The sequence below is a fragment of the Electrophorus electricus genome, chromosome 5 (genome assembly GCF_041902795.1).
Source record: "Electrophorus electricus isolate QZ-2024a chromosome 5, ASM4190279v1, whole genome shotgun sequence".
NCBI lineage: Eukaryota > Metazoa > Chordata > Actinopteri > Gymnotiformes > Gymnotidae > Electrophorus > Electrophorus electricus.
Window position 1 is genome coordinate 6,833,831 of NC_137501.1, and position 21,614 is coordinate 6,855,444.

The window sequence follows — 21,614 nt, forward strand, 5'->3', positions numbered from 1 at the left end:
ACACTGACACCTAGTGATCTGGATGTTTCATAGCTTCTGTACTAAATCTAATTTAATTATAACCGCCTTCATGAGGGGACCTACTCTGTGGAGCATAAACCAGTTAATTTGAGGACTACAAAACAATTTGATTCTTCATGTCGTGAGCTGCACCTTATAGATTTTTTTTAAAAATCACTCTAATAAATATTTTGGCTACGTTATGATTATAAACAATGACCTGAATAATAGACATGGCCCCTTTGATTTCCAAAATCATATTGAAACCTTCCACTAAGTCTGCTTAATATGAGTCAATTCAGTGCACCAGATACTGGAATTTAGTGCTATAGAATAATAATTTCAAGCCTTGTAATACTAAAACTAAAACTCAAATGCTTTTTCCATTAAGTATTGTGAACATGATGTGAGCAGCTCAGAGACCATGTATCATAGCACTGCAAAACAAGCAAACAGAAATATTCATCTAGATACACAGTTAAAAGAGTAGTGTGCTTACGCTTATTTAGTGTCAGAGAGCCAGTTGCTTCGGGGATGATGAGTAAGCTGGGCCTGGCCCTGCTATGGGTGTACCTAACTGTAGGCATTCTAAAATGTGCTAGTAGAATCTTGGAGTTTTGTGGTGAGCACTTTGTAACCTGCCCACATGAGAGTCAGAGTATGCCTCCTTCCCAGTGGTGCATGCCTAGGCATGGAGAGTCACCTGGCCTGATGAATAGGCAAACATGCAGGCACTGCACAACAGCTTCCTGTTTACCTGCGCCAAGGACCTCAGTATCTTCAGAGGTGCCCTGGTACTCGAAATGCCGGTGTGGATTATTGACACGCCACCTGTCGAAGGTCAGCAAGTGTGGAATTCATGTGCTTCTTCATGTTGAAACAAGATGGCTATTGAACATATTTTTCTCCTCTCATGTTTGAACCCCACCATTTTGTATGGCTATTAAAATAATATTTATTCCCCTTGTTCCCACAATCTAAGCCTAATTTCAGGCTGCAGAATAAGCCTAGAAAACAGGTGTTGTATGTTTTGTTTTAATACCACTGTATTGCTAAATTGCTATAAAAGCAATAAGAGGTTGAATTCTTCTACAATTGCCACATACATATATATGGTGTGTTAATGCAGTTTCCAGTGTTTTATGAAAACTCTAAATGGTCAATACTTGACAAGAAGATTTGCTCAAGAAGATGCAAAATTATTGTATAAAATTACCTTTTCTACAGAACCATTGTGTATTTATTTTTAGGTCAAAGTGAACCTTGTACTTTTGAAAAATATTCTTTCAACCCTAGACAATTTCACAAGCATGGTTTAAAATTAGCAATATGTAGTGAGCATTGCAAGAAATTTGGATTACCTTGAAAATGACATCTTACAGTATCATATATATAAAATTGCATTATTTCAGAACTTATAAGCATTTAAGAGTCAAAAAAACCCTACAAAGTCCATAGTTTAATTTCCATTGTAATCTACTAAAAGATGCCAAGAACACTGAATTAAAATTTGTAATAAAATAATAAATGCCAAAAATGTAATACAATTTTACAAAAACAAAAATTGTATTAAGACAAAAACGTCATAGCCATGCTGATCAAGAGTCAGATAAATGACCATTCAGATAATAGCTGTGGTACTCTAGCCTGCAACTGCTCTAGATGTGGTACATGCACATTTATTAACATAGCCACCAAAATAATTAACACAAAAAGATCAGTCGTCACCTCCCATTCCTCCTCAGGCATCACTGCAGGAGTTTTCTACTTGTAAGAAATGTAATCTTTATATTGTTGAACACCTGTTGTCTCTTACTTGTCATCTCTTACTACAGTACACTGCAGTTACCCAGAATTATATATATATATATATATATATATATATGATTTTTTTCCTTTTTCTAGGCCGAACGATCATAATAAGATCGTAACACTACTTAAACCTTTTTGTTATCCACTAGATGGCAGTATCACTCAAATAGTTCAATATCCAATGGAAGTGGAAATAGGAGCGTCACTATCTTAAAAGAATCTGACACGGAAACATTATATAGAATCATACGTATATAATTAAGATAGGTCATATGCTTGTAAAATAAAAGGAATCTATTACTGAATATCACAAGCTTAATTGACTTATTACAGAATAATCAATATCACAACACTTGCAAGTGGAAACAAAGAAATGGGTGTTGTACCCAGCAATGAGGCTGTCTCAAAACTCCGAAGTTCAGTGACGGCAACGACCCAAGCAATGACGACCTGAGTGTAGGCCCAGCTTAAGCAAGTGAATAAACCCTTCCTCCAAGGCGTGCTGAGCCTCGGGCCAACATGTGCATGTAGCCTGTGGTCTGCTAATACCGCTATGGCCCATCCGAGAAACCCCATGACCTGGCCTGGGTGCAGTCCGTGCCACAGAGCCGAGAAGGCGAACGTGGCGAGCAGCCAAGCCCCACTGCTCCTGTGGAACACCAGTCTGCGCAACCAGGTAGCCGTTGTAGCGTTCCAGCGGCGGGCAAACGCCGATATGCGGATTGACGACTCGATCTCCCATGCATCCCCATCGGAAAGCCTGTCCCACACTGCGCCTCCGCTTGGGCCACGCCCGCTGAAGCCCAGCCCCGCCGCGTTGTTGAGACATTCGCTCGCTTTCCAGTGTGCATAATAGTTGAGTCTGAGCACCAGGGAGAATACCCAGATCCACGGTATGCCGGGAGATCCAACGGGGCTGCTGGACCTCAAACGGCTTGACTGTAGAAAGCTTGCGAGAAGATATTTGAGAGCTGTCAGGGCCAGCACCTGCAATAGCTTGGAAGGCAGAATGGTGAGAGGAGAAGGTGGTGGAGTGATGGTTATCTGCTCCACGAAGGTCATGTAAGTGTTGACTGGGCAAAGCGGTCCTCCAAGAAGAGCAGGGAAATAGAATGCGTAGCTCAAGAAAGGAATGATGGAAGAGACTTGGTTTCTGAAGCTTCTGTTGAAAGGCCCAGCGACTTTTCCTTCCTGGAGATCCATTGATACAGATGTGACTCTTTGGCTGAGAAGCATTAGAGCAGACATAGCCAGAGAAAGCCTGAGGGAGAAGGAAACAGATTTTAAAGACTCGTTAGCTGCGTTTAATGCCAGCCACACCATCCCAGTGTCCTGCACAGTTTTATGTTCCCCTGCTCTGGCTCATGATCCAACTCATGAAGAGCATTTGAAGGGCTGATGTGTTGGAGCAGGGGAAAAACCTCAAACCATGCTTGGCGGTCTGGCACAGGGACTAGAGCTGAAAACCCCCAATCTACTGTGAATTTTGTGATCATGTTGCAAGGCGATACCTGGGATCCATAGCATCTCGGAGCCAGTATTGTTGGTACTGAATATAGAAGTGCCAGAACGTTTGCCAGCACATCTGCAGTCCAAAAATCCAAGGGTGAATGTGAGCTGGTCCCACAAGGAACACCAGCAGCACAAAAACGATGGACGTGATGAAGAGTAATATGCAATATGGGCCCATGGTTAAAACAGCAAGCAGGAATCCTCCCAGCATCAGACAGACATGCCTTAAAAAAACAGTCTTACTTCAGTTACTTGGCAACAAAGAACATAGCAGCAGGGGTTCCAGAATATTTAGCAATAAATTGTTGCATCCGAAATCATCCTTACCTGTTAATCAAGGTGAGACACCCTTGTGTAGCTAAACAGTAGAACAGCAAAGCAAAAGGTATAGTGAGTAATTGATAGACCAGCTGTAGATTTTCATGCAAAATTAATGACAGAAGACCCATACTGCAAAACCAAAGGAAGGTTATTACTGTGTGTGTATGTGGCTTGAGGAGAGTTGTGCTCTCTCTGTCTGTGAAGCATAAAGTAGTGAGCTTATTATTAACACCTAAAGGGCAAACACCTCTTAAATGAGCTCGAACATTTCTGTTTCATTATCAAAATTCCAGATGTGCACAGATAGAGAGATGTGCAAGGAGTAGTGGACATCTATGGGTTCACTAAATGGGTTTCTAAAACATGGCAACACTATCATGAGTACACAGTCCTTGCAATGCAAGCAGTTTTGCTACACAACGCTTCAAGGTTGACAAAGAAACATTGAAATATAATAAATAATAAACTGACTGTGTGCATTATAAAGATTACTTATTGAACAATCTTTACTTATGTTTCTCTAATATGATATTCAGTATTTTTAAAGTTATTGTCAAGTCTTTTATCCAGAATCTGGCCCCTGTGATAAGCCTTTTAAATTACAAAGAGAATTTGTGGGAAAAAAAAAGGGATGTATTGCTATATAATAGAAGTTATCCACTGCCGTATTTGGCATTTCACTTCATAGTGATGTCTCATAAATTCATACCTTGGAAATATGCATGTATTTGTGCTAATATCATAATAATGAAAATTAAAATAATAAATAGATGGATTAGTAACAGGGCCAGCAGAACCAGTGCCAAGGGGCTTCTGACCACCAGAGCAAATATTGTCATACATAAATGCTGTCATACAAAATCACCTGTACATTTTAGAATCTGTTTGTGCATATCTGTTTGTGCATTATTAAGTTTAATAAAATCATTATTTATGTACATATTGTAACATTTAATTGCACTGTAACACAAATACCATGCGTGATACAGACAATTCTAAAAATAGATTTGAATTCAGCATGAAAAGAACTGTAAGAACCTTATAGTGTGGGACAAAAAAAGTAAACGTTTTGTTGTCCAATGTTATTAGTCGATTTAAGCACTCAGCAACCATCACCATTCACCTTAGAAAAAGAAAGCATTCTTTATTCGGGACATTTGGGTAAATTAGACAGTCAGCGACCAAGCACTGATGCGAATCACCAAAGATATTTCAGTGCTGACAGCACCCACTTGTGACGAATTATTTTAAACGTGAGTGAGCGAATGAGTGCGTTACAAGCCATGAGGTGCTTTGCATCTAAAAATCCCTTCATCGCGGCGAGGTGGCGAAAAATATTGCATGTGGGGAAAAGCATTTTCTACCGTGCAGGAAATTCTACATTGTTCGTTTACATATCTTCTCCATTTGAATGTGGTGAACGTAGATTAGATGAACTAAAATCATTTCCGTGTAGGCCATATACACCTGTAGGCTCTGGAGTTTAACCTGTAGAGTAAGTCCATGCCAGTATTCCTCATTGTTGCAATTCAGTGCTTCCGTATAAATTACCAAATAAGTCCATAATCCAGCATCAGGCCACAGGGAGGTGTATACCTCCGCGGGATCAGAGGAGCCTAACCCCTATCATTTTGCATGAGTAAACGGGACGTTTGAAAATTAGGAACATAATCTTTGCCCGGGGCTTTACACTGCGTCACGGGGCTTTCTGGTATCGATTGGCTGGTCTCTGTGTAATGAGGAGGCGTATCAACTAGACACTTTAAAGGAATTTTGGAGCAGGTTTTAGCAGTATCGGGCTTCAGTAGGTCACACGGAGTGAAGTGTGGCTGAACTACTCCAGTGTTTTTTTTTTTTTTTTTTACTTCGTGAATATTTTTATCGTAAAAAATGCAAAACTGCGCGAAATCTTGGGGGTTTATCAATAGGATGGTTAATGCTCGCGTGCATTACAAAAACCTACATGGAAAGAGAAGCATTTTTGTGAATCTGACGAAAATTCCCAAATTATCTTCCAACATCCGTGGAATTAGGACCACTGCAGTTTTGGGGACGAGAAAGATTGAGAGAATACTGCCAAGACATGATGATTTTGCTGAGAGACATATTGGACCCGGCGACAAAGAGAAGAGGGAAATGCTTAATACTCTGGGGGTTGGGGTAAGATGAATAAATTCTGAATTATTCTTATAATGAAAATGACCTAAAAATGTTCCTTGTTGCAAGTTTAACCAGTTCGTAATCGATAAACTTTGAACGCTGACAGATGTCCTCTAAAGTGGAAAAAATATATATAGTTAAGTAGAACACGCAGATATATGGTGTGTACATTATGGGGTGTGCTATCCACTTGATTTCCAGTCCGTTTCAGAGCTTATAGAAAACACAATTCCATCATCTATTCGCCTGCAAAGGAATCTGAAAATGGACGACCCTGTCTGTAAGTTTTACTCCTATCAAGTATCACTCCTAAGTTTTACTACTATCAAGTGCAGTGAGGGAGAGAGCACGTGTTATTTGTTGATGTGATTCCATCGCTTATTTGTACTGACTCGCGGTTAAGCGTTTAGACCACTTTGAGATTGTACTACAGCATCACTGGACAATATAGGAGACTTCTCAATGTTTTCTTGCCAACACGTTTTTGTTCTCCCCATTATCGTATTTCGACTTAATTTGGTCAGAAATATATGAACGTATGATTTTCGATCGAACCCGACTAGAACAAAAGGGACTCTTTTGGGTGCAATGTAGGTTGCACGCGTATTGTGCGCCAGTCGACTTTGCTGGAGAGTTTTTCACCGTTAAGTCTTCCTTTGCACATATTTGGAGTTGTTTTTGCGAAACCCGGCGAGCAGCACCAATCTCCTGTCGCCCTCAGCCGATGCCAATAGGATGACAATTAGAGTGTAAAGTTCAGCCCTGAGCTCTCGTCCCGAGGCCAGTTTGATCTGGTTAGCGTTACATCAGTTGTTCACGCTATAATGTGACGAGAGCACGTTTATGTCTGCAATTCTATCAAATAGATGTAATGTATGCAGTGAAATCGTTGCTTTTCCCGGGAAATATTTCTTACAAGTTAGGGAAGTTTGATTCATTTGAAATTTTGGTGTTTAAAAAAAAACCCAAAAAAACCTACTTTTTTTTTTTTTAATCGGAGCATTAAAATCGGCATATATGTTGAAATTCTGTTAATTGCATACATTTTAACCAGCAGAGTAATTATTCTATGAATGTTGGAAATACAAAAAATGCAACTTGTGGTGCAATTTTATTAAAAACCTACATGAACTGCAGAAATGTGATATCTGAAAAATATTAAATAAGTGGCGACTTTTCAGCTGTATATGATCACTTGAATATGAGGAAGGTCTTGCACGTGGCAGAAAGCATTCTGATGTCAGTTAGGTCCAGACTGCCCTGCCTGCTTCTGTAATGAGCTCCACCATGCAGAAAAAGTCCGTGGGGGCCATACTGGATTTTGCTGGTTCAGCTGCTCACCAGCTTGGTTTGCCAGTCCAGCAAGAGCCTCACACTTTTGCGTTTTCATAAAATCCCTTGGACTCCTTAAAATTAACAATGAAAATGCCACCAATTAGGTAATATGTAATGTAAAAAAGGCTGTATTTAGCTGTTTTTCACTGTTTTTCTTCACCATATCTGACTGTTTGGAGGTGTTGGATGGTAAAACATGGGCTTATCCATATCTAGAATGTTGTTGCGTCGTACTGTTCAATTTTAAAAAGGTGGAAATTGTTTTAGTGCGACTAGCTGAGCCTGTGTTCTTGGACTGTTCCATCGCCGTGGAGTTGCTGTTACTAAGCTGCAGCACAATGCATGGGGAATTTCAGTGTCTCGGCATGAACTGGTTCCAGTGCCTCCAAGCAACTGGAATTAATCTATTTGGCCATCGGGAAATGGACCATATGTGTCCATCACGCATTCTTGGCTTGTGCAATTTTATAAAGAATACACTTGCATGTGCAGGTGGACTAGCTTGGTAATTTCTATTAGATGTGTGTGTGGTGTGGGTTTTTTTTTTTGCTTGTTTGTTTTGTTTTTTAAAATTAATTAAAAAAAATTTAATTTCTGTACCGAATATGATGATGATTTTATGAAATTTTAAGGGGACTATTGAAGGTGGATACATGCAGGTGGTCACTGACTGGTAAAATTGAAATCAGCTACTCAGATTTTCAATGATCATGGTACACACTGGTTTTATTTAGTTTTGTTTTTCTCCCTCTTCATGATCTGAAAAATGGACAATTTCAAAGGCTGTATTCATTGTTTCTGTATGTCAGTTTGAATATCATTACCAGAGTGTTTGCTTTGTGCACTGAAAGCATCCGTGGAATTTGTTTTTCTACAAGGGAGCAAGATGACCCGCAGCCATTCCTCATGTGGATGTAGGTGGTGGTGTCATTTATAGGGCTTGACTGTTGCAACCAATAAAGGCAAATGTAATGTCTCTGTATATCTTTCTCTTGTATGTGTGTAACAATAGTTATGATTACTCTTTGCAGGTGAAAATGAAATTCTTGAGTCACTCCAAAAAATTGCTTCCAAGAACAAGCTGTGGAGATCCTACATTGGAATGGGCTATTATAACTGTGCTGTGCCCCCTGTCATACAGAGAAATCTTCTGGAAAATTCTGGATGGTGTGTGTTTCCAGAAAGTCATCTTGTGTCCCTATTATGACAGCAGAACATACACTGAACATGCATGCCTTTTTAAATATATAGACTTTGCATGTTTGTTGCAGTACATTTTCATTGGTTTTATAAAACTGTTCCTAAAATAACTCAAGCCTACATTTTATGAAATTATTCTATGATGTGATTTATGCAAAAGTAATAAGTTTATGGATAAGTTTTAAGATTAATGTGTTGAGCAGTTAAGTCTTATGACTGCATATATCTTTAAGTTCGTTTTCTGCTGTTTAAATGTTCCTGTTGGCTCCTAATGATATTTTAATTGTATGATCAGTTTGTGTTTATGCATGTAAACACATTAAATCATTAATTCTTAACCTTTATATTTTAAGATGAGTAAATGATTACAAAGTTTGTGTGCATTAAAAAGTTTTAAAAGTGCATCTCTACCAATTTTAGTTAGGTGCTACATGTTTGTAGTTTTAAACAGGCATTTTGGGTTAATCCTTCCTGTCTAAATTTTCTCTTTCCAGGGTGACCCAGTACACTCCCTACCAACCTGAGGTCTCTCAGGGTCGTCTGGAGAGCCTGCTGAACTACCAGACTATGGTGTGTGACCTCACGGGCATGGCGGTGGCTAACGCCTCCCTGTTGGACGAAGGCACTGCAGCTGCCGAGGCAATGCAGCTCTGCCACAGGTTTGAACGCAGTGCACAAGACCTTATGTGAAAAATCTGCCTCGACTTGTTCGACTGACCCGTGCGAACGCTGCCGCCTCTGGGGCTGATCTGACGGCTTTGTGTTCAGGCAAAACAAGAGAAGGACGTTCTACATCGACCCCCGTTGTCATCCCCAAACAATTGCAGTGGTGCAGACCAGAGCCAAGTACGTCACGTCTGTTGAGCCTGAGTATTAAGACAAGCAGGTATACTGTGCACATAATGTAAACTAAGTTTACGTTCTGACGTGTGTTTAGCTACATTGGGGTGAAGACGCTGCTGAAGTTGCCTCACGATATGGACTTCAGTGGCAACGACGTGAGTGGCGTGCTCTTCCAGTACCCTGACACCGAAGGCAGGGTGGAGGACTTCTCGGCACTCGTGGATGGGGCCCACAAGGGCGGAGTACGTACCACCCTGCGGCACTCAAAAAAAAAAAAAGTGGTGTGGGGTTTTTTTTTTTTTTAAAGCAGCCTTGGGCTTTTAATGTCTTTATGTAAATGAGTGGTGATTGGCTCAGCCAGTTATTTTCTTTGTGCTTCTGGAAACATCTATGCTAAGATGAAATGATACGATTGCTTCCGTTCGCACCTGGCCCTATCCATCTGCTTTAGCTTGTCATAAACATTTGCGGTGGTGTTGTGATTGATTGATTGATTGATTTATTTCTTTTTTACATTTAAAAAAAAAATTTTTCTTTTGATTGAAGGCACTGGCCTGCTGTGCCACAGATCTGCTGGCGCTGTGCATCCTGCGCCCGCCTGGCGAGTTCGGGGTGGACATCACCCTGGGCAGCTCGCAGCGCTTTGGGGTGCCTCTCTGTTATGGAGGTCCTCATGCAGCCTTCTTCTCTGTCAAAGAAAACCTGGTTAGGATGATGCCTGGAAGGATGGTTGGAGTCACTAGGTAAACTGTGTGTGTGTGTGTGTGTGTGTGTGTGTGTGTGTGTCTGTGTGTGTCTGTGTGTGTCTGTGTGTGTCTGTGTGTCTGTGTGTCTGTGTGTGTGTGTCTGTGTGTGTGTGTGTGTGTGTGTGTGTGTGTGTGTGTGTGTGTGTGTGTGTGTGTGTGTGTGTGTGTGTGTGTGTGTGTGTGTGTGTGTGTGTGTGTGTGTGTGTGTGTGTGTGTGTGTGTGTGTGTGTGTGTGTGTGTGTGTGTGTGTGTGTGTGTGTGTGTGTGTGTGTGTGTGTGTGTGTGTGTGTGTGTGTGTGTGTGTGTGTGTGTGTGTGTGTGTGTGTGTGTGTGTGTGTGTGTGTGTGTGTGTGTGTGTGTGTCTTTAGTGCCTCTCCTTGTTTTGTGCAGAGATGCCGCTGGTAAAGAGGTGTACCGTCTGGCACTGCAGACCAGGGAACAGCACATCCGCCGTGACAAGGCCACCAGCAACATCTGCACTGCACAGGTGCCCAAGCAGAACCTCCAAACGCTGCGTGAGGCTGCATGTCTCACTGCACCTGGTGACCCCTCCCTCTTACTATGTTTTCTCCTCAGGCGCTCCTGGCAAACATGGCTGCTATGTATGCACTTTACCATGGCCCTCAAGGCCTACGGCACATCGCCGAAAGGACTCACAACGCAGCGCTGATTCTCGCCGAGGGTACTTCGCCGTTCCCCCCACTCCCGATCATCTCATGTTTTCTGGCTGCCAAGTGCCGACGTCACTTAGAACATGTTCCTTTTGCTGTCACAGGGCTCATTAGAGCTGGCCACAAGCTCCAGTATGACACCTTCTTTGACACTCTGAAGATTCACTGCAGCGTGGCGGCCAAAGACATACTGGAGAAAGCCATGCAGCGTGAGGTCAACCTCCGTGTCTACAGCAAAGGAATGGTGAGTCCTCCTCAAACATTTGGTGTCATCAGTTCTCGTATAGGACTATAAGACATTTGATAAGATTGACCTTGGTGGATCTTGACCAAATAGTAGCTTTCAAGACCATCTCCCTGTGTGAACGGTTACAGCTTGGCGTGTCTTTGGATGAGACAGTTACAGAGAGAGACTTGGACGATCTGCTCTGGATCTTTGGCTGTGAATCCTCTGCTGTAAGTGTGCCAATAATTAGCCTGATGTACACAATTCTAATGATTATTCAGGATGTGCTAATCAGTTTACAGTAATGGGCATGCTTTGGAACTAGGGCCCTATGGTAAACAGGTTAAATTGGTGTTCAGTATGCACTTTAATGGTGCAAACCCCCCCCCCCCCCCCCCCTTGTTTTTCTGGAATTGATGCCTTTTTGACCATTTCTAGTTTTTGGCTTTTGCTTCAGGAGCTCCTGGCTGAGAAAATGAGTGAGAGGACCAAAGGTCTGCTGGCAAGTCCTTTTAAAAGGACCAGCAAGTTCCTTACCCACCCGGTGTTCAACAGGTCTGTTACAGCACCTTTCTGGAAATACCGTCGGCTGCAACAGTGCGCTGGCAAAAAGTGAAACTGTATTTATCCAACCATGTGAAACTTACCTTCTGTGGGAGAGGAAATAAATGAACACTTTATCGTTGGTTATTACCAGTGGGTATGGTAATGGCAAAATAACCTGTGTTTTATCTAATCTTCCATGTTGTTTCAGTACAAGGGGTTATCTCAGGATGTTCAAAATCCATGTAGCTGTTCGTTTTATTGCAGAGAAGAATTTGACTATTTCTGAAATATGACACATTTCTGACCAATGACCATTTCTGTATGGTAGCTTACTGAGTATAGACAAAACATTTTTACTATTATTAAATGATCTGTATTGCCAATTTATGGTCATGGGCATTATGTAGAATGACTCTTAGTGAGACCTACTTCTTTTAGTTAATTTACTTATGTTTACAAAATATTATGGAACTGATCAAAACAAAACAGTAGTGGCTCTTGTAAATATAAATTCTCCATTTTGATGCAACTGCCATACCACGAATTGGAAAGCAATTGAACCTTTTTAATACTAATAAACTGGACAACCACCCATACCAGTTTTACTGAAGAATCCATTTTGAGTTCAGCTTTCCCATGTTTGCAATGCAAATTTGCACATACAAAAGTAATTGATTCATGCCTTGCACAACAGTTATCATTCGGAAACCAACATTGTGCGCTATATGAAGAGGTTGGAGAACAAGGACATCTCCCTTGTCCACAGCATGATTCCCTTGGTAAGGAATGAACAGACCAATTTGAATCTGTGTTGCATCTTCATTACAGCACACTAAAAACTGTCCTTAAATGTAGGGGTCCTGCACGATGAAGCTGAACAGCTCCTCAGAACTCATGGTGAGACTCATGCTTATTCCATCCTACTCCATAGAATTGTTGAAGGAGATGGCGTTGTTGTCAGGGTTATCGATGGGTCAAATATAAGAATGTGTACAGTCACCAAGACCTTACACCCAACGTGCTTCGGAATGTAGAGTCCTACCCCTCACTCCTCCTCCAAACAGCCAATCCATTCACGTATTCGTTGCTCACGCCCACTTATTGACTTGCTCAACAAATTCATTCAAGGGACTGCTTTTCTCCCTCTCCGACAGCCAATCACCTGGCGGGAATTTGCCAATATCCATCCCTTTGTGCCACTGGACCAGGCTGAGGGTTATCAACAGCTCTTCCGACAGCTGGAGAGGGATCTTTGTGAGGTCACAGGATATGACAAGATCTCCTTCCAACCAAATAGGCAAGTCCAGCATCAACTGAAACAATTGACTCTATTCTGTGGAAAAAATAATCAGTAGTGACTATCAAGGCATAGAAATTGCTGTCAGCTTTTATTAGGCAGATATAAGACTATTCTGATGACCACAGAGTCAAGTTTTAAAGTGGTTATTCTCTGCCTTATAGTTTTCTTCAGATCAAAGCAGTTTCAATTTTCCAGTAAAGTTTCATAACTGCTTAAAGGTACAAGTTAAGCAATACCTTAAGACTGTCTAAACAAATGCCAACAGAAAAGGCATTCTTCTGATATACACATAAGCCCATTAAGGGCTGTTAATGTTTGGTAAAACTGCTTAGATAACCCAAACAGTCTGCTTAATATCCTGTAGAAGTTTGGTTATGTAACAGTACAGTGTCTTTGCCATGCACTTCATCCTCCTGCGACCTGCTGCTGCCCTACAGAAGTGCCTTGCAGAGTGAGCTTTGAACTGTAATTTGCTGAGAAAAACATTGGGTCTGCTGCCAATAAGACTGAATGACTGACTGACTGACTGACTGACTGCTATGCCTTGCAGCGGTGCCCAGGGGGAGTATGCAGGCCTGGCAGCAATCAAAGCCTATTTGAATTCCAAAGGAGAGTCCCACAGAACGGTGAGTCCCCACGTTCCTAGTCAACAACACAGACTGATTAATAGGAGTTTGACTAACTTTAATCAGCCCACAGAGAAATCAAGCCATGGCTAGATGAAAGTCCAGATAAACTCTTCACAATAGATTGCATGCCTTCTAGCAATTATCAGAGGCCCTGTTTGAGCACAAAATAAAGAGATATGGGAAGTTGAACCACTCAACAGCCAGATGGAAATTATCTATCAACTGTGACCTGCCAATTGATTTGGCAGGTCAGAAAGATTAGAATCTGACAAGTAAATGCTCATTCTAAGAATAGTTCAGCTCTTTCAGAGTTTATGAATAACTGGAACATATGTTCTGTTTGGGAGTGGACCTCCAAGCTCTGTGCTCCATGAGAACAAAATGGGATGCAGGTGGTTAGAAGGTGCAGTGTTTTAAAAAATACAGCTGTAAAAGTGGCTGACAGGAGAATGGGGTGGAGCTGGACCCAGCACAAAACAACCAAGGTGGTCAGTTTTAATCCTTTAACTCTATGGTAAGCACATCTTGGATATGCAACCAAACTCCTGAAACAGTCAAGGTCCAAACTGCCATGGTTGAGCAAATAAGGTATAGAAAACAACTATGCATTTTCCATGTGGGTCTCCTTAGTACATGTTCCTGGTCTGTGAAGGAAGGGCACTCTGTCATAATTCTTACAAATCTAGGAAATCCTAAAAATACTTTCAATTCAAATATTTTAATTGCATTGTGGTGTTAAAGAAATGCACATGTACAAATGTGTTTTACCTTTTCAAATTGTATTTATTTTTGCAAAATGCATTTCAGTATGAATCTATCTACCCAATGTTGCTATCAGTGGCCTGTTTAATCCTAACCTATCCTGCAGTGTTCTTCAGCCATGTAAACTATTTTTAAATAAGTCTACCATTACATGGCACTGAAAGTGTCTATGCTGTCCCAGGTGTGTCTGATTCCTAAGTCAGCTCATGGAACCAACCCAGCCAGTGCTCAGATGGCTGGAATGAAAATCCAGGTGGTGGAGGTGGACAAAGATGGCAGCATTGATGTGGCTCACCTGAAAGCGATGGTATGGATTGATTTTGTTTCTTATATCCTGATAAAACTTTGACCATAACAAGTAGTTTGTGGATCTGTAACAAAATGTCCAATAATATGGTAACACGTTTATCATTGAGATTTCAGTAAATTATTGGCTTTATTTATTTATTTATTTATTTATTTATTTATTTATTTATATTTTTTTTACCACAAACTCTCTTGGTGGGTTGCAAGAAATTCATTTGGGTACCTCTCTTCAATTTTATTTCCCCACAGGTTGACAAACACAAGGCAAACCTGGCTGCTATAATGATCACGTACCCATCAACTAATGGAGTGTTTGAAGAGAATGTGAGTGAAGTGTGTGACCTCATTCACCAAAATGGTGGCCAGGTGTATCTGGATGGGGCCAACATGAATGCTCAGGTGAATTAAGCCATGCAAGTCAGTAAGCCCAATCTTTCTCGTCTGATTCAACATATCCCATAAACGAATGTGTTATTGATTTAACTTTGTTTCCTCACAATAGGTGGGACTGTGTCGGCCAGGAGATTACGGCTCGGATGTTTCTCACTTGAATCTTCACAAAACCTTTTGTATACCCCATGGAGGTGGTGGCCCAGGCATGGGGCCCATTGGCGTGTAAGTGTTCAGCTTTCCCTTCATAAAATCAGTCGTGTTGGTCATAATGTTGTATCATGGTAGTTATCTGAAGGGCCCTTCATGCTTTTGTTCACTATGATTTTAAGATGCAATGTTTGACCTTTCTGGTTCAGGAAGAAGCACCTCGCCCCATTCCTGCCAAGCCATCCAGTGGTAAACATGCAGTCCAGCAACACAGTAAGCTCTTTGGGCACTATCAGTGCTGCCCCCTGGGGGTCTAGTGCCATCTTGCCCATCTCTTGGGCCTACATAAAGGTAATGACATTTTCAGATACTGCCATTGCCAGAAAATAACCTGTCCACAGAATACGATGCTGAAACAGTTCTGTAGAGTTAACTGATTAACAGTTAATTTCCCCCCTTTATTTAGATGATGGGCTCAAAGGGGCTACGACATGCAACAGAAGTAGCAATCCTTAATGCAAACTATATGGCCAAGAGACTGGAGAATCATTACAAGATCCTCTTCAGGGGGTCTAAAGGTAAATAGTGATATCTGTATAAAAATAATTTGTGATGGTGGGTTTTGTTTTCTGAAAATGGCAAACTTTTTTTACAGGGTTTGTTGCACATGAATTTATTTTGGATGTTCGGCCATTTAAAAAAACTGCCAACATCGAGGCCGTGGACGTTGCCAAAAGGCTACAGGATTATGGTAAAAACATGCTTCCTTTGGAACCCCACCCCTCACCTTATTGCCCCATGCAAATTATAATAAACATACACAACTAATCTTTGAAACCTCTTCTAGGTTTCCATGCTCCCACCATGTCATGGCCTGTGGCTGGAACGCTAATGATCGAGCCCACAGAGTCAGAGGACAAGGGTGAGCTGGACCGCTTCTGTGACTCCTTGGTGGCTATTCGACAGGAAATCGCAGACATCGAGGAAGGCCGGATGGACTCTAGAGTTAACCCTCTAAAGGTAGTGAATCAGATAACTGGCCAACAAGAAACATAGTGATTGAATGCTATAATAATTTTTATTTATATTAGTCTACTTGATGGAGAGCTCTGTTCAGCATCCTGATCCAAGTCTTTTTGTACATAGATGGCTCCTCATTCACTGGCATGCATTGCCTCATCCACATGGGACAGATCCTACTCCAGGGAGTTTGCTGCTTTCCCCATGGTATGTGCTTTATGCCGTTTAGACATAATGTTTTGTAATATCAGCACACACAGTTGGAGCTCTGCATATTTGCCCATATTACAACAGTACAATAGTTAAAACTGTAAACTTTATAATGCTTGCTCATCAACTTTTGTCCAGCCTTTTGTGAGACCCGAGACCAAATTCTGGCCCACAATTTCGAGGATTGATGACATCTATGGTGACCAGCACCTTGTATGTACCTGTCCCCCCATGGAGGTCTACGAATCTCCATATGAAGAGCGAGCATCTTCATGACCACCTCCTGGCAACATTCCACTCTTCCGAATGATCCCTCACCACTCGGTTTCAGTTCTTCTTTTGATTAATTCTCTTTGGTTGGAGTCTTGCTGCCTCATTTCACATACATGGGCCAAATAGCTGCCTTCACCTCCCTGCCCTTGCTTTAATGCTCTGTTCCATGACTAAAAAAATAAAAGCAGAATTTCACTCAGATTTAGTGATCTACTTGTATAGGCTTTTATTTTTATATTTGTTTTACATTTATGAATGTTTGTTTTGTTTTAAATGTATGCAGTTTTGTTTTGACTATGTAGAAAAATGTACTGGCACTGTTTTTCAATGGTCACATTTTAATTTTTATAGATGTAACCTTTTCTAATTATTTAAGGAACTCACAAACTGTTTGTAGAAATTTTAATAAATGTTTTAAAGGAACATTTGTGTGAAATCTTGGTTTTATACATACATTACCAAAGAGAGTATAGCATGATAATTAATGGTTAATATTACTATTTCTGTCGATTTGTAATGGGGTTTAACTGTCACACTGAGTGTCGCTTCTTTTCTTCCACAAATTGCCAGCAACTATTCCCAAGAACAACAGTAGTCCTAGATTACGATTGGAGACAAATTTCTTCCAACAATCCTCAGGCTTGTTGATGTCCAACAAATAGATCTGTGAATTGCAATAACCATTTGTTAATATTTTTCAAGCTTGATTTAATAGCTTTTCATTTGACCTATATATTGAAGTACATACTATCTGGCCATAAAATCTGAACTATACTAACCTGATGTGTTAGCAGAGCCGCTGCTGTAGACACAGCGGCATAGTAAGGGAGAGTCTGATTAGCATTAGCTCCTGCTAGCACCAGACCTGAGACCATGGCCACAGTAAAGGCACCCAGCCAGGGCTTGGTATGTTCCTGGAACCTGAGTGCTGTGGACTTCACTCCCAGCTTGATATCATCCTCCTTGTCCTACTCAACAGAGTAGATGAGAAACAGTAATGACGCAAGCTCAAAAATCCCAAACCACTGCTGCGCAACCCAGTGCACCGCAAAACAGATGCTAAGAGTCTACATTATCCCTTGATTATAATGCTAAGCTAGAAAGTAGTACCTGATGAGCGTAGATGGTGTCGTATATCAATGTCCACATGACACCAGAGAAGTAGAGAGGCAGGCACACGGTCCAGTCACATGATCCAGTCACAGCAGACCAGCCCAGCAAAGCACCCCAGTTAAACGTGAGACCTAGCAGGGCATGAAGGTCACTTTCAAGCCTTCTCGCTATATGACCTTTAACTGCATAAAGGAAACTTGCAAACATATATTTTACACATATTTAATACTTTTTTAATTGTATGGCTGTATGCATTTGTGCTGAAATGTTTTGCAGTACCCACCTAATACGAGCTGAGGCCAGTATGTTATTCTCTTCATTAGAGGGTAGGTGACGACCAGTGATAATGAAGCAGCACCTAGGGCAATGCTGAAAGGAGACATTTGAAAAAGAAAGTGTTTTTCATATTAAATTCTTTATGAATAAATAAGGCAATGTCATCATGAAGGGAGAACAGTGACTTAATGTTTGGTCTTAGTTTTTAACTAAAACATAACATTAAAAGCTAAAACATGAGATATAATCTGAAAGAAGTTCAAAAACATTAAAGTACCTGTAATAATTGAGACAGAGAAGAATTCCCAACGCTAAGATGAGTTGGCCCCCGAGGAAGACCAGAGCCTGAAACTGAGAGATCTCTCCTGCAGCTATGGGTCGCATGGCGGTCCGGACCACCTGCAGGGACACAGATACAATGTACACCAAGTTTAATCTCCCACAGGAATAAAAGCTATGCTAATGTTGAGTTGCACCCTGTCGTGACAAACGTGGCATATGAGTTTGTATTAAATTTTGGCTTTTTAAAGAAATAACAGGTTAACCAACTTTGAGGCCCTATTCAAGAGTCATAGGTAACTGGTGAAGGAAAATAAAGAGAAGGAGCCTGAGTATTCAGTATGACTACTGAAGCTGCCAGTTAAATTTGAGCCCATCCAATTTGTTTCAGTTCAATTAATGAATCTCCCATGTGACCCAAATTGAATCCAGTTGGGTTTTCTGACTACACTGAAGGAGTTTCAGAGTTAGTAGAGTTACTGCAGTCTTTAACAATAGTATTTTTATGCAAGTTGTATACTTTTTGTGAACATGTTAAGACAGAAGTCAAATAATTTGACCACAACAGCAGATAAATTGATTGAATACCATCACCCAAAAAATAACTGCCTGTCAATCTGGATTCCAATTCAAGAATGTTCATTATGTAGTTTACAATTCAAAATACAATATTACAATTTCACTGTCCATATGGCAACATTTGAAACTGTAACTCTCTTAATCTGTAAACCATCAGCTGCGTTACTCCTTACAGGTTGCAGTGTTGGAGCCAGAGTGCCCAGCTTGGATATGGCAGAGATACCTTCTTGTCAAAGTCTTTGTCCCACATGTCATTGATGGTGCAGCCAGCCCCTCTCATCAGCAGGGCACCAGTGCCGAACAGGGTGAGCATGTGCAGGTCAGGGAGGCAGCCAGGGTCTGCAGCCAGCCCAATACTCCACGTACATGGTAGGTAGAGCAGCCACGTCCCTACCAACACAAATGCCACAAGTCAAGACGGTGAGGCAGCTGGGCTGGTGCTCATTTCCAAAGGCACAATGTTGCTGAGACTGAGAAAGCATGGCCCATGAGTTAGACTCAAATCTTGTATAGGCTAGTGAAAGAGTTAGTGACAGGAGGAACTCACCAATAGGTTTGTCCAGCCTCATTAGTCGGAGGTACGGCTGCACAGACACTGGGGCTGCATTAACTATACCCATGGGGGTGAGACTGAATGATCTCTTGTTCGATAACCCATGCCTGTGGCCAGCCAATGACCATACTCTGTGTCTCTGAAAGTCCCTCTTCATAAAACAGTAGTCTGGTGGAAAAGCAACTGCATTCTTATCTTGCTTGTCCCTCTGGATGCTTGAGAGATAGGAGTAACAAGTCTGTGGTGGAATTTTCCTTATTGGATGTGAGGTGAGGCGTGTTAATAGCTTAGTAGGCATCATTATCTTGTCTGCCTTAACAGTGAGAGCACTATACTTCTTATTCCAAAAAAAACAAATGCACCACTGTGCTTATTATTCACATGCTAATGTTTACTCCCGTACACACTCCTAACGAATTAACAATAAAAACCCTGACATCAGTGAATGCTATCATGCACTGTGTGGTAGGTCGCTCTCCTGTCCAAACATCAAACCTAGTTTCTTAACATATTTAGTTAACCTAGCTAACCTAACCTAGCCAAAGCGATCAGGTGTATCTAATAGCTGGTGTTAAATCCACCTGCATAGTTCGGTTTTATGTCAGAAGTTAAAATATGCCAGACCTTTATAAAGTCATGTGCTTTAAAACACACTTATTTAAATCAACTTTCAAAAAAGTTTAAGTAATTAACTAGGTGAAGGTTAAATTATAGCTAACTAGAGAATCTGCATTAGCTAGTTAAACTGCTAGCTACAAGCTGTCTAGCGACAAGGTTATTTAAGCTCAATGGATGCAATTTTGACGAATTAAAGGAACTTACAACATCAAACATCAAGATGGTTTATGGAGTACTTTAAAAACTGATCATTTCAACGGGATTTTCATCTTAAATCACCTAACGTTATGACGGTCCATTTAGGTTTCATGTATGAAATGTGTTTTGTGTGTGCTGTACTATTGTCCCCCCAGAAACATTGAACTATTAGTGGATTCCGCTGGGCTTGGGATATTCAGAGCCATCCTAACGTTTATGTCTTCAGAAAGCTCATTTATGCGTATGCTATATAAACTTAAATCTAAATTTATAATTAAAAAAAACATTTTGGTTGTTTTTTTTTTTTTTTATTATAAGGCTTTAATTTCTACTCCTGAACATCCCAGCCTTGAGATCATTTGCTATACGGCAGATGGTTTACCTCCTTGCGCCCTACACAAAATAATTCATTTGTGTTTAGCGACCACATGTGGTTGTTTGCATATATTACACACAAATGATTTGAATTTAAAAGGCCCTAAAATAGAGGTTTAAAAGTAGGTTATGATGAAGTAAGCATGCACCAGCTGTGATTAGAATAATCATACAAAAACGATGTGTCTACTACATCATGTGTAGAAACACTCCTAGTTCACTGCACTTGTGGCCAATCTTGTTGAATTGCCTTCCTCTTTCTGCCTATTAGCCCTATGGGTGGAAAAATGGCATACTTATATTTAACTCACTCTGTCGTGTGTTTTATTTGCTGTACTGTCTGCTACTTTTATGGTATGTCAGTAATTACTGACATTTTTCTAACAAAGTGGACTAATGACTTTTAAAACGCAATATATTCTCATATCTTCGTTTGACTTGGATATCAACATGCAATAAAAGAAAACACAGTTCTACTCTATTTTATGTCTGTTATTATCAACATACCCATTCTCTTCACAAGTGCGTTTACTTAATTTCCAAATATATATTTACAAAGGTGGGTTTTTTTGTTTGTGGGTTTTTGTTTTTATTTTACATTTTACTATTGTTGTAACAACACTGGTACAGTGTAACTACTTTTAATTATGCTTTAATAATTAAAGCATACCAATGTGTCTATACTCTTTATTCTATTCGTTTGACTGCAGTTTGTAATGGAATTGTTAAATATTGTTACTCAGAATAATACACTTTTAATACACAATTAATGGTATAATCACACTGTTAACAGTGGTGATATAGTATAAAGAATTACCACCATTATTATTAGTGATTTCCTACGTCAGTGAACAGATGTGGAAGAATTACATTGTGCTCCGCTGTAACGAGGCTGACTCCAAACATTGCTTAGGAGCCATAGACGTTTATTATAGTTGTACGTAAAAACGGGGAGCGAGTGAAAGACGAAAGCATACGATGAAATAGAATACGCAAAATAGAAACGTACAACACGAAGCACGACAAAGGTTAGAGAACACAGGCTTAGTACATACGACATAGGCCAGCGAACTAACAGCGAAAACACGTGGGAAAATAACAAGTCTAGCGAGAAAGAAACAAGGAGCAGGTGATACAAATGACAGGCAGGGAAAACAAAACGAGGGGCGTAACGAACAGAATGAAAATCAGGAAGTAATGTGACAGAGTTG

The 21,614-nt window shown here is 40.7% G+C and overlaps 3 protein-coding genes across 6 annotated transcripts; 1 reads left to right on the plus strand and 2 right to left on the minus strand.

The window, feature by feature from the left end:
* Positions 1-1,278: 1,278 nt before the first annotated feature.
* On the minus strand, positions 1,279-3,773 carry mboat4 (membrane bound O-acyltransferase domain containing 4). Its single transcript, XM_027002845.3, has 3 exons — positions 3,652-3,773; positions 3,324-3,548; positions 1,279-3,073 (listed from the first exon to the last, which is right to left on the minus strand). Exons 1-3 carry the CDS (start codon positions 3,771-3,773, stop codon positions 2,140-2,142), a joined length of 1,281 nt encoding a protein of 426 aa, XP_026858646.2. The 3' UTR covers positions 1,279-2,139.
* Positions 3,774-5,412: 1,639 nt separating this feature from the next.
* On the plus strand, positions 5,413-16,834 carry gldc (glycine dehydrogenase (decarboxylating)). 2 transcript variants are annotated; one of them, XM_027002910.3, is made up of 25 exons: positions 5,413-5,805; positions 6,007-6,085; positions 8,172-8,307; positions 8,835-8,999; positions 9,109-9,186; positions 9,278-9,425; positions 9,730-9,926; positions 10,320-10,416; positions 10,506-10,611; positions 10,705-10,844; positions 10,976-11,056; positions 11,284-11,381; positions 12,067-12,151; positions 12,228-12,269; positions 12,527-12,669; positions 13,223-13,298; positions 14,245-14,370; positions 14,619-14,768; positions 14,872-14,984; positions 15,119-15,260; positions 15,376-15,487; positions 15,565-15,660; positions 15,757-15,929; positions 16,056-16,136; positions 16,278-16,834. In XM_027002910.3, exons 1-25 carry the CDS (start codon positions 5,536-5,538, stop codon positions 16,413-16,415), a joined length of 3,072 nt encoding a protein of 1,023 aa, XP_026858711.2. In that variant the 5' UTR covers positions 5,413-5,535; the 3' UTR covers positions 16,416-16,834. The 2 variants fall into 2 exon arrangements, with proteins under 2 accessions (XP_026858711.2, XP_081570161.1); XM_081714035.1 differs by lacking the exon at positions 6,007-6,085 and having other exon boundaries at positions 5,676-5,805.
* coq2 (coenzyme Q2 4-hydroxybenzoate polyprenyltransferase) lies at positions 16,801-20,173 on the minus strand. Of its 3 annotated transcripts, none has more exons than XM_035530234.2 (8): positions 20,035-20,172; positions 19,207-19,380; positions 18,883-19,049; positions 18,079-18,200; positions 17,809-17,894; positions 17,523-17,656; positions 17,192-17,380; positions 16,801-17,076 (listed from the first exon to the last, which is right to left on the minus strand). In XM_035530234.2, the coding sequence occupies exons 2-8, from the start codon at positions 19,367-19,369 to the stop codon at positions 16,936-16,938; spliced, it is 1,002 nt and encodes a 333-aa protein (XP_035386127.1). In that variant the 5' UTR covers positions 19,370-19,380; positions 20,035-20,172; the 3' UTR covers positions 16,801-16,935. The 3 variants fall into 3 exon arrangements, with proteins under 3 accessions (XP_035386127.1, XP_035386126.1, XP_026858712.2); XM_035530233.2 differs by having other exon boundaries at positions 19,207-19,427; XM_027002911.3 differs by having other exon boundaries at positions 19,207-20,173.
* Between the last annotated feature and the right edge of the window lie 1,441 nt (positions 20,174-21,614).